At 38.6% G+C, this 12,500-nt stretch overlaps 1 protein-coding gene across 14 annotated transcripts in view; it reads left to right on the top strand.

Annotated features, from left to right (window-relative positions):
- ASPH (aspartate beta-hydroxylase) overlaps positions 1 to 12,500 on the top strand; it is a 210,232-nt gene that overhangs the window by 168,213 nt on the left and 29,519 nt on the right. For all 14 annotated transcript variants that reach the window (XM_057308038.1, XM_057308049.1, XM_057308035.1 and 11 more), the window contains one exon: positions 895 to 1,032. In XM_057308038.1, the coding sequence (XP_057164021.1) occupies positions 895 to 1,032 (138 nt within the window). The remainder of the gene's footprint in view (positions 1 to 894; positions 1,033 to 12,500) is intronic.

Genomic DNA, 12,500 nt, shown 5'->3' with positions numbered 1-12,500 from the left:
GAAGGTGATGCTATTCAGTACAGTACTGGAGCGTCTTCCAGCCTGAAGACAATGGAGCGAGCGTGCGTGGTGCAGGGACCTTGTGGGGAGGGCCCCTGGGGAGCATATGGTGAGGGTGTCACTGAAAGGAGACATATGGAGCAGCATACTGTGCAGCCAGCTGTCCCTGAAAAGGCTAGTCTTGGAGGCAAGTTGTATCATGTTACAACGAGCCTAAAGCCACAAATGTTATCCCTCATGGCAGAAAAAAAAAAAACCCAAAAAGGAACAAAAATTCCCCTTTAAAAAGTCTAATATGGGCTATTGCTATATTTCTTGCCAGCTCAGAATGATATTTCCTTTCTCCCTACTTAATTTAATGAAGGATTTATACTCTGTTACCTTGGGGCCGGCTTCTGAAATGCAGACATGGAAAGAAGGTACATACGAAAAGATGTCGCTTTTCCTTTTTGCAGTCCAATTCAGTAAATGCAAGTATCTTTGAAGAAATTATTAAAATCATAATCCTTTCCTTTTAAAGGAAACATAAAAGTAGAACCTGAGAAATGAAAGCTAAAAGATAAAATCCATTTTGGTTTCTTATATTATTTATCCACTTGACAAATAAGTCCTAGACTCTGTGCTGGATGCTCCGAGGAAAACCAAAATGCATGCATCACGAATCCGCATTATGAGAGCATGAAGCCTCAGAGTGAAAATAAAATGCAGACGTGCGTTTATAATAATAATTCATCCTTATCAGAACCCCGATCAAATAATGGTATTTTCACCAGTATAACAGATTTGAGCACCTGACTAGCAAACTCTTTATTTAAATGTTACAAAAGTGATTCTTTATTTTTTAATTAGTAGAAATCTCCATGTGTACATAGTTCAGTCTTTCTGTTCTTTCAGGCATATAAGTGGTACGAGCTTGGGCACAAGCGGGGCCATTTTGCGTCTGTGTGGCAGCGCTCTCTCTACAACGTGCAGGGACTGAAAGCCCAGCCTTGGTGGACCCCCAAAGAAACGGGCTACACGGAGTTAGTGAAGGTGAGTGACGTAGACTTCATCCTCCCTAATCATGTTTCCTACTCAAAATCAGAGAACGCTTACATAGAGAGGAATGTCGGAGAGGAGATAGATTTTACATCCAGTGACATTTGCAAAAAGGTTGCAAAAAGAATCTTTTCATCCCAGTAGCCAAAAGTTCAGTGTAGATGGTGAAGAAAGGAATTTTTCTTCAAGAGCAGTTCTCAGACATTTTGACTTTAGGACTCCTTTACACTCTTAAAAATGATGGAGCATGCTGAGGAGTCTGTGTGTTGGGGGCTATGTCTAACAATACAATTATTAGAAATTAAAACTAAAAGAAATGTAATATTTGTTTATGAATTCTTTAGAAATAACAAAACTTCATTACATGTTAATATAAATAACTAAGGGGCGCCTGGGTGTCTCAGTCGGTTAGGTGTCCAACTCTTGGTTTCAGCTCATGATCTCAGGGTCGTGAGATCAAACCCCACATTGGGTTCTGTGCTCAGCAGGGAGTCTGCTGGAGATTTCCTCTCTCCCTCTGCCCCTCCCCCTGCTCTCTGTCTCTCTAAAATAAATAAATAAATCTTATAAGTTAAAAAATAACTTTATTTTCAAAACAAAAAATGTAGTAAGAAGAGTGGGATTGTTTTATATTTTTACAAATCTCTTTGATGTCTGGAATAATAAAAGATAAGAGGGTTCTCATATCTACTTCACATATACATCCATTAGAGTGGTGATATTATATGTTAAGTAGCATCTGGAAAATTCCATTGTACACCGTGAAAGATTGAGTATGAAGAGGGTAAATAACATCCTTATATTATTAAGGAAATAGTTTTGATCTTGCAGAACCCCTCAAAGGGTCTAGGAATCCCCTAGGTATCCCTGGATCACATTTTGAGAACCACTACTTCTGAGTCAATGGAAAAAATAAAAAGGCAAATATTTTTAGAACATGTTGTGACAGATTTATAGGACGGAGAAACTGAGTGATCCTAACAACTTAATGGCAAAAAAATAAAATAAAAAACAAAAAAACCCACAATAACAAAGAGAAAAATTGGAAGCTTTTATATTGGTAAATTAAATTCAAACAGTAAGAATGTCTACTTTGTAATTTTGGTAGAGGCTGACTGGAAGTTTATGATTGCTTTGGTAAGCTCTTTCTTCTTCTTAGATGTATTAATAAAATGGGAGGTAAATTAACTCATAGTTTTAATAAAAATGTAGAAGATATCATCTACCGTATAGGTTCGATGGGCCTCAGTGGTCCAGCTTGAGAATCTAACTGCCATATAGTCATTGTTCATACATAAGAAAACACAGTCTCTTGTCAGCTGATTTTACATCTCCGGTAAGTGTTTTCCAACACCACCAAGCCGTTCTCCAGTTCTCAGGGGACACTGGCTGAGTGTCCTACAAGTTTAAAGATTTTTTTTTTTTTATTCAACAGAGATAGAGACAGCCAGAGAGAGAGGGAACACAAGCAGGGGGAGTGGGAGAGGAAGAAGCAGGCTCACAGCGGAGGAGCCTGATGTGGGGCTTGATCCCATAACACTGGGATCACGCCCTGAGCCGAAGGCAGACGCTTAACCGCTGTGCCACCCAGGCGTCCCAGAGTGTCTTACAAGTTTAACTCAATTGTGACACTATCTACCTGGAGATGGCATCGGGTTGCACGGGTTAAGGGCTCAGTCTCAAAAGACCACCCCCATTTCAGACACCAATTGCAAGTTCAGGTTGTCCCCTGTGCTTCTGATTGCCTGTGAATTGGAGGTTCCCACAACCCCCTCCGTGGGTTTGATTATTTTGCCAGAGTGGCTCACAGAACTCAGAAACATTTACTTAGGCTTATCCATTTATTGTGATGGATGCTATAAAGGGTACAGATGAATAGCCACATAAAGAGTGCATAGGATGAGGCCCAGAAGGGTCCGGGTGCAGGTACTTCTGTCCCCATGGAACTGGGGTATTACCTTCTGTTGGTGTGTGGATACTTTCATCAACACAGGAGCTCATCAAATCTTGCTGTTCAAGTTTTAGAGAGATTAATAGGCAGTACCTGTTTCCTCTTTCCAGTGGCTGGTGGGTGGGGCTGAAAGTTCTAACACTCCAATCATTTGGTCTTTCTGGCAACCAGCCCCATCCTGAGGCTATCTAGGGGCCCCGTTCTACCACAGGTCACCCCCTGGTTTTTGTTTTTGTTTTGTTTTTTGCCATGCGTCCCTTATAACAAAGGATCATAACAGTAAATAGACATTAGCATGTTACTCGCATTCCATTCAGCTAGTCCAATCCATCATCATACCATTTGAAAATAGCTCCCAAGGCAAGACCACTCAGGTTGGCAGGCCTCCATTAGATCTCATCAGGTTCCAAAAGTATGAGTGGTGCTGGAAATATATGGCTTCACCTTTTCAGGCATCTGGTATAATTGAGCTAAGAGGCAGTACCATCTCTTGCCCTGAGCCTCTTTTGAGGTGTTGATATGATGCTGGATTTCCCTCCATTATAAAACCCATTTGTTCATTCCCTTACTCCCAGCTGCTCTTCCTCCTTCTCTTCAGTTATGCTTAATATGTTTCCACTTTTGGAAAGGTCATGAGGTTTGACCACTGTGCTGGTCTAGCTTGTGGGCAGCAGTCCTAGTCTAGCCATCACCTGCCTGGCCCGTGCAGGTGGGTAAAGTACAATACGTAAGTGCAGAACCAAGAGGCCCGTTTTTACCACTGGCAGTGTAGCTACTACATTCACTTATCTGAGAGAGATGGGAACGGAAGAGCAGAGTAACAAAATATTGATAATTTCGGGATCTGGGTGACAGATAATGGAAGTTATACTGTTTGCTCTACTTTTAAGTATTTTACATTTTTCAATTTTTTTTTTGCTAAAGAACATTTTGAATAAAATATATCTATAATACTTATAAGACTTCACTGAAGAATTTTTTTTCTACTTGGAGAAAGAAAGTTTCAATATAGCATCAATTTACCTACATTAAATAAGTCTTGACCGCATGTATTCTGTATTTCATTGTAAAAGCACATTATAATCATCATAATCTAATTATAAAATAGGCTGCCATCAGTCAGACTTTGAATATTTTATAAGTCAGAAAACCATGGTGTGGTGACCATGAATGCAGATTGATTTAAAGAGGTTCTATATCCAAAGCAGAAATAGTACAGGAAAAACATCATCCTGGCTAAAGCTCCTACAGTTAGCACTGTCAGCAGTTCTTCCCATTGTAAAATTTCATCCTACCTCAGCCTGTATCACACTGAGCTCTTCTGATTCTCTTTCTACCATCTAATCTTCTTCTGGTCTCTTTGTGAGTTTATTTCCCTACTGTGGCTTTTAGGATGCTTTCAAGTTCAAGTCACAGAAATGCAACTAGAACCTGGCTTAAGCAACAAGGAACTTGACTGACATGGGTGAAGGAAGCCTAGCCTAGCAGCAGGGCAGACTTCAGGGGTTGTGCACCCAGGTGGAAGGTTTTCTTGTCTCTGCACTTCCTCCCTGGTGGGCTCTGTCCTTGCGCTTGCTTAAGTCAAGATGGCTGCCAACAGCCGCTGGACTGGAAGGTTAGAAAGTGTTTGAGAGCTTCATAACATTGTTGAGCCACCCCACCAGGCCAAAATGGCCTTCTAGAAACCTCCTAGGAGACCTTGTCCTGGTGATAATAACCGGGTCACATGGGTACTCACAATTACAAAGAAGTCTGAGAAGCCAAGTAGCTAGCCACAGGCTGTGGCAGCAAGCTTCCAGCAGAAGAGGGAGTGTACCTCTCCATCAACCGGGGAACAAAAATCTTTTCTTTCAGTCTGAATGAGCCAATTAAGTCACATATTCATTCTGGATGAATTAGTGGCAAGGGACTATGAGATTATCTTTAAACCAATAGATCAACTCCTGAAGCCAGGAAAAGGTCAGATTTTTCTAAGTCCAGTGGATTACCTGATGGAAGTGAACATGTGAACTAAATCAGGATAGTGTTAAGAAGGAGGAAGAGGCACAATGGATGTTTGGAGAGTGACCTCCAGTGTTGAGTGTCCTTGCGAACTGGGGACATGCACTCAGATCCAAACACTGTTCTCTGCTCTCTGTTTTCCCTTTCTTGTCATTCATTTTCTAAAAAAAATCTTTCTACTCTGGTTCAGCTGCTGTTAAGGTTTCTTGTTAAAGTCTTCTTGTTAAAACCAAAGCTGTGCTCCCCAAATGGATTTTCCACTCATTCTGTTCTATCTCCAGCAGACATTAACATTCAATGTGAAAGCTAATTCACCATGTAATCCCATGGTTGATACTCCTTTCCAACTTTATAGTTTTGGTCAGGGATTCAGCTTTACCCAAAATTCCACATTTATTACTGTGTCCATATTTCTTGCTACTGCCCTTTACTGTTTTTAATTTAGCCAAAATTCCTCCTCCCAGCAGACCATCCCGTATGATAGCCTCACCTCCCTTTACCCCTTCCTTTTCTCCTTCTCTCCTCTCCCCTTCACAGCCAATTTCTGTTTGTCCTTCAGATGTTAGAGAAGTGGTCATTTCTTTTAAGAGAATAATTTAGGGGTCCTTCTTTGTATATAGCCAAAAGCACCTTATACATTCTTTTTAAGCATCGATACTGTATTCTAATCACCTCTTTAGTTCTGTGTAGCCCCCTGAGGTCATATGCTCTAAGATAGTGGGACCATGTTTGTCATATTCACAACTAGCACAGTATCTGCTACATGGTAGGTGCTCATAAATGAGGTTTGTTGTAGAAGTTTCTATAAAGTTTCTTTTCTCTAGTTGTTTCATAGATGTGTCAGAAGTCCCAGGGATATAAAAATCATACCATTTACATTTCTTACATATAAGCAGTTGGCACAGCATCCTTGTTGGCCTTCCCTGAATGTGGGGGAAATTCTCTTGTATTGCTACTGCACTGGGAGGGATGCCTAAAGAAGAAAAAGATCCTCTCTTTTTCTTCTTCCTCAAGGGCATTCTTCTTCCTCAAAGCATTCTTTTTCCTCAAGGGCATTTCTTCTTCCTCGAGGGCATTCTTTTCTAGAAATTTTTCCTATATAATAGGGAAGGATATTTAGAGTGTCCAGAGTTCCTGTTGAAATTTCAAGTATTTAATTATGCTTATAAAATATTGGGGGATGGGGCAGGATTTCGGGATGGCAGAGGGAACATCTTTGTAACTCTGCCCCTCCATGAAAGTGAGGAGAGCACTGAGAAAAATTGTCAAAATCAACATTTGTAGGGCTCTGTACATTAACCAAAGAGTTGCAGCAATTTGAGAAACATTTATTCAAGAAAATCTGCTAAGCCTCAGTAAGAATAGAAGGATTTGTGGGGTAGTAACTTGACTTGCTCTCATCCATTCCTCCCCAGCTCCAGATAACTTTGAAAACTAGCAGTCTCACAACACTAGCTGTGGAGACCATGAAGACCACAGCCTTGTGGGCATCAGTATAAGCAGATTAGGTTTGGGACTTTTTACAAAGTTTCATATCCAGAGCACTGTCACTATTTGACCTATCTTGTGCTGTTCGGAAAGCCCTATTCTCAGGACAATGTTGTTATTTGACCTTGCTCATAAGTGTAGCTTTGTCCCAGGATGTTAGTCAAAAGGATCAGTGACAATTTTTTAAATATTGGGGCAAATGAGAACCTGCCCCCTACAAGAAAATTGCTTAATAAAGAAAATCTGATGAAAAGGATGCCCATGAGGGGCTTTGAAAAGCTCTGACATATTCCCGGGGATGTATATTCTAATGCATGTACGCTCTGGGCTGAGTGCCCAGGAAATACCCAAGGGTACCCCGATACTTTGCCTTTGGCTGACTCTGAGGCTCAGCACAGGCAAGAAATGAAGGCTAGAGCAGAGCTGTAAACTGCCTGAACATTGCAGGCATGCTCCAAACCTCACACACAGCCTCTCAACAAAAGGAGGGAAGAGTTACTAGTTCAAGCAATTAAGGAAATCTCTGACCATGCATTAGCTGACCATTAAGCTAACCAAGAAAAGGCTTTAGTGGTCATGCATAACAACAGAGCAAGAGACTTCGCAGAATTAACCAACTAAGTCACTAAACAAACAAGTAGTAGCAACAACAAAAATCAGCAACAACAAATGCTGGGGGAGAGTAGATCTCATTTTTAGAGTTGCCACATTATCTAAAATGTGTAGTCTCAACAAAAATTACATATTACACAAAGAAACAGAAAAGTATACATATACATATATATGTATATATATGAGTGTATATATATATAATAGTATATACTTGTGTGTGTGTATATATCTATTATATATATATATGTGTGTATATATATATATATATATATAATATTATATATATAATAGGAAAATACAGTCAATAGAAACTATTCATGAGGGGCCTAAAAGCTGATCTTACTAGACGAAGACTTTAAATCAGTATCATAAATATATCCAAATAACTGAAGGAAACCATATCTAAAGAATTGAAGGAGTTTATGACAATGACAGCTCACTTAATAGAGGACAATAATAAAGAAATAGAAACATAGAACAGAACCAAATGGATAATCTAGAGCCACAATGTATAACACCTTCAGTATAAAATCACCAGAGAGCCTCCACAGCAGATTTGAGCTGATAGAGGAAATCATCAGCAAACTTGAAGATAGGTTGATTGAAAGTATTCATACTAAAGAACAGAAAGAAAAGAGAATGAAGGAAACAATGTGTGGGGGCACTGGCAAGTATAACAATATATGCAGAAAGGATATTGAAGAGACAATGGCCAAAAACATAGCAAATTAGGTGAAAAACATTACACATCCAAGAAGCTCAGTGAGCTTCAAGTAGGATAAACTTAAGAAACATACCTAGACACTTCATAGTCAAACTGTCAAAAGCCAAAAACAAAATGAGTTTCTTAAAAATGTAAAGGACTCATTTTGGAAAAGGGATCCTCAATATGATTAACAGCTAACTTTTCATCAGAAACCATGGGGTCCAGAAGGCAGTGGGATGACATTTAAATACAGAAAGAAAAAGGCTGTCAACCAAGAATTCTGTATCTAGCAAAACGATCTCAAAAATAAAGAAGAAATTAATACATTCCTAGAAAAATTGAAACTGGGAGAATTTCCCAGTAGCAGACCTGCTCTACAATAAAGACTAAACACAGTTGCTCAGATTGAAATGAAAACACTAGATGGTAACATAAATCCACATGAAGGAAAATAGAGCGTTACTAAAGATAACCACATGGGTAAACATAAAAGAGAGAGTATATTCTTTTCCCTTGTCACTCTTTTCTTACATATGATTTTTAAAACTGCCAGAGAGTAGACATATAGATCAGTGAAACAGAACTGAGAGTCCAGAAATAAACTCTTACATTTGTGATCAATTGCTTTTTGACAAGGGTGCCAGGACAATGCAGTGGGGAGAGAATTGTCTTTTCACAAATTGTGGTGGGACAACTGGATATCCATATGCGAAAAAATGAAGTTAGTTCATACTATACACTAAAATGAACTCAAAACGGAAATAAACCTAAAAGTAAGAAATAAAACTATAACACTTACAAAAGAAAACACGGAAGTGAGTCTTTATAACATTGAGTTAGGCAATGTTTTTTTTTTAGATATGACACCAAAAGCACAGTGATAAAGGCAAAATATATAAATTAGATTTCATCAATCTTAAACTTTCATGTTTCAAAGAACACATCAATAAAGTAAAATTAAAATCCGCAGAATGAGAAGTAATATTTGCAAGTCATTATCTGACAAAGGACTTGTATCCAGAATATATTAAGAACTCTGATAACTCAATATAGAGACAGCCCAGTTTTAAAATGGGAAAAGATTTGAATAGACATTTATTCAAAGAAGATCTATGAATGGCCGAGAAGCACATGAAAAGATGCTGAATGTTATTCATCATTAGGAAAATGCAGATCAAAACCACAGGATGCTGCTTAACACCCACTGGGATGACTATAACAAAAAAGATGCACATTAACAGATGTTAGCAAGTATATACAGAAATCGGAACCCTCAAACATTGCTGGTGGGAATGTCAAAGGACGCAGCCGTTTTGGAAAACAATTTGGCAGTTCCCCAAAAAGTTAAACAGTTATGGCCCAGCAATTCCACTCCTAGGTATATACCCAAGAGAAATAAAAACGTCACGTTCATCCAAAAATAAGTACATGAATGTTGATAATAGCATTATTAATAATACCAAAAAAGTAGAAGCAACCTTAATGCCCATCTAAATGATGAATGAATGAGTAAGCAAAACATGGTGTATCTACACAATGGCAATAAAAAGAAATGAAGTACTGATGCATGGTACAACATGGATGAACCTTAAAAACATTACACCAAGTGAAAGAAACCGGTCACAAAAGACCACCTATTAGATGATTCTATTTATATGAACTGTCTGGGACACCTGGGTGGCTCAGTCAGTTAAGTGTCTTGGTTTCGGCTCAGGTCAGATCTCGTGGGTCGTGATCGAGCCCCGCATCAAGGCTCTGTGCTTAGTGGGGAGTCTGCTTGAAGATTCTCTCCCTCTGCCCCTCCCCCCACTCATGCACACATTCTCTCTTTCTCTAAAATAAATAAATTCATCTTTAGGGGGAAAAAATTCTATTTACACGAACTGTCCAGATTAGGCAAAGGCATGGAGACAGAAAGTAGTTTGGTGATTGCGAGGGACTGAGGAGATGGGGTGAGGGGGGTGACTGCTAATGGGTAAGGGGTTACTTTTGGCATGATGAAAAGGTTCTAAAACTAGTTGATGGTTGCATGACTCTGACTGTATTAAAAATCACTGTATGGTAAAAGTTAGTTGAGTGAATTTTGGTATGTGAGTTATAGCTCAATAAATCTGTTAACAAAAATAGGAAACTGTGGTAGCATGTTGTAGTTTAAGTGTGTTAAAAATAAATAGGTTTCTGAGGGGTTGATGAAAAATCACGCTTAATAATCACCAGTGAGACAATATAATGAAGCAGCTTAGAGCAGAGGAATAATGAAGCAGGTTAGAGCAGAGGACACCATGGCCACATTGCCTCATTTTGATATTTTGGTCCATTCCTTACTTGCTAGGTGACATTGAGCAACGCCTCTTTGTGTTTTGCTTTCATTAACTGCAAAGCACCTATGGAAATGGTATTTGTTTCCTGGTTGTTCAGACTTAATAAGTAAATGGGAAGTGCTCAATAAGTATTAATTATTATTATTATTATTATTAGTCAATTTAATTAATTACCTTGTTTTCATAGAAAAATATTTTCTAATTTCCAAAAAACAACTTGGAAAGCCAATTTTGAAATATTATGTATTACCGAAATAATAATATAACAGCTATTGTGTCTGAAATGCCTCCTATTTGCAATCAATGCACTGAGCATTTTTGTATATAATACTTCTAATCTTTATAAAGTTCTGCAAGATAGGTATGCTTGGGCCCACTTATATATCAGAAAGTAAGGAGGAGAGAAATGAAATTTGCCCGTGGTCCCATATTTAATGATGGCAGGGCTGGGTTTTGATGAAAATCATTGTCCTCAAAGTCCATAACTTCGCTGTAGCCCACTCTACCTCAAAGTTACTTGGTCTTATGTCCTCCTCCTTTTTGCCAATCATGTCTTCATTTCAATTCTGTTTCCCTAGACTTCTTGATTTCAACCCTCCCTGTTTTAAGTTGTCCTTTTTTAAGAAGAGAAGCAGGGCCTAGGCATTGATCACTGGGTCCCCGGCAGCATGGAATCTCAGAGTGTGTGACATCTTGTGTTTGAAATCCAGTGCATTACTTGCTAACCATCTTTATTTGTAGAAATGTTAATATTGTGTCTGGTTATGACTTTCAAATAAAAAAGCAATTTCAAGGTGATCATTTGCCAATACTGACCATGACAAGAGAGAGCCTGCTATGTAAGGAAATCCAGGGCTGATGACCATTTAGTTGACAAACACTTGTACATCAAGATTCCTTCCATTTTCAAATTACAGTTTTAAATATTATGGATCATGGATTGGGCATTAACATCTTAAAGTGGAAACCTTCTAGATCAGGTAGCTGCCATTTTTGGCCAAAATCCTTTTAGGACCATTCTGGCCCTTCCGTGACAATTAACTACCAAGGATAGTGCATTTCCATTTAAATTATTCTCACAGTACGTTCCAGTGAGAAGTAGAGCAGTTTTCTTAGAGGCAGTGGGACAATGTTCAGTAAAATGCATCATCTGTGTTTTTCCCTTTTGTTGAATGGTCATTGTTCCCCTCTCGTTGTGTAGTTTGCAGTCTGGCAACTCTGCATTGGAGGTGGTAAGAGGCTATGGCAACTGAATGAAGGAGAAATTGGAGAAAAATATTCCAGTAGAGTTTCCTCTTCTAGGCATATTTTCATTAAAGGCCCGTAGGTTGCTGCCCAGATCACAAATATCAAAGCCATAGTGCGTTGGGGGTATTTAACATAGAAATTGAAACAAATGGATTAAAGTCTTTGCTAGGTCATAAACAGAATAGTTTTGCTTTTCCCTTTTTGAGATTAGCTTTTTGATCTACATTACTCCATGCTTAATTTAGATATAAACAATGCATGCATAGAAATTACTGTGATAACACTGAAACAACAACAGGGAATAGCAACTGAAAATTATAGTCTTTTTTTTTTTTTTGGTAAGATTTTATTTGAGCGAGAGCACACATGCACACAGACAGGGGAAGGAGCAGAGGAAGAGCGACAAGCAAGACTCCATGTTAAGTCAGAAGCCCAACCCGGGGCTCAATCCCAGGACACTGAGATCATGACCTGAACTGAAATCAGGAGTCAGACACTTAATTGACTAAGCCACCCACTCACCCCTGAAAGCTAGTTTAAAAGATACCTTTTGCATGTGTGTTTCCTGATACCTCTTTGCATTCACCATGGGCAAAAGGAAAACTTGCAAATTTTTCTGAGTTTGTTTCTGAGTTTTTCAGAGCAGCGCTCTGATATAGCATCCCAGGTAAGTTTCCCCTTCCTCCTATTATACTTGTATTAGTTGGAGGAGTGCCCAGTCCTATTTTTCTGATGGCATGACACCGTGCATAAGAATGACTGATTAAAATGATACTCTCTCCGTCATTTTCCTTCAGACTGTGGCTTTTAATTAAGAAATCCACTGTGTATGAATAGTGTCAACTTGACAAAAAATAAGACTTACACAGTAGTATGTCAGTGGTTCAACATTTCTATCTATTCAACATTTCTGTCTATGCGATTAAATATTTGAATGTTTCCGCTGAACTGCTTTTTGAAATGAAATAGACTAAGAAAGAAGCAAAAATGGCAGATTTACTGTGGAATTAAGCTGTAAATGAAGAAGATTAGCAATTTTCTCTGAAAGTAAGTATTGTACTATAAAGAAGTGCTAATGGCAGTTCCTTAAGATTAACATAATAGTTTAATCCTATTTTTCTAAATCAAACTTTAA

The sequence above is a fragment of the Ursus arctos genome, unplaced genomic scaffold (assembly GCF_023065955.2).
Source record: "Ursus arctos isolate Adak ecotype North America unplaced genomic scaffold, UrsArc2.0 scaffold_6, whole genome shotgun sequence".
NCBI classification, from domain to species: Eukaryota; Metazoa; Chordata; class Mammalia; order Carnivora; family Ursidae; genus Ursus; species Ursus arctos.
This window is presented reverse-complemented; position numbering and strand designations above follow the sequence as displayed.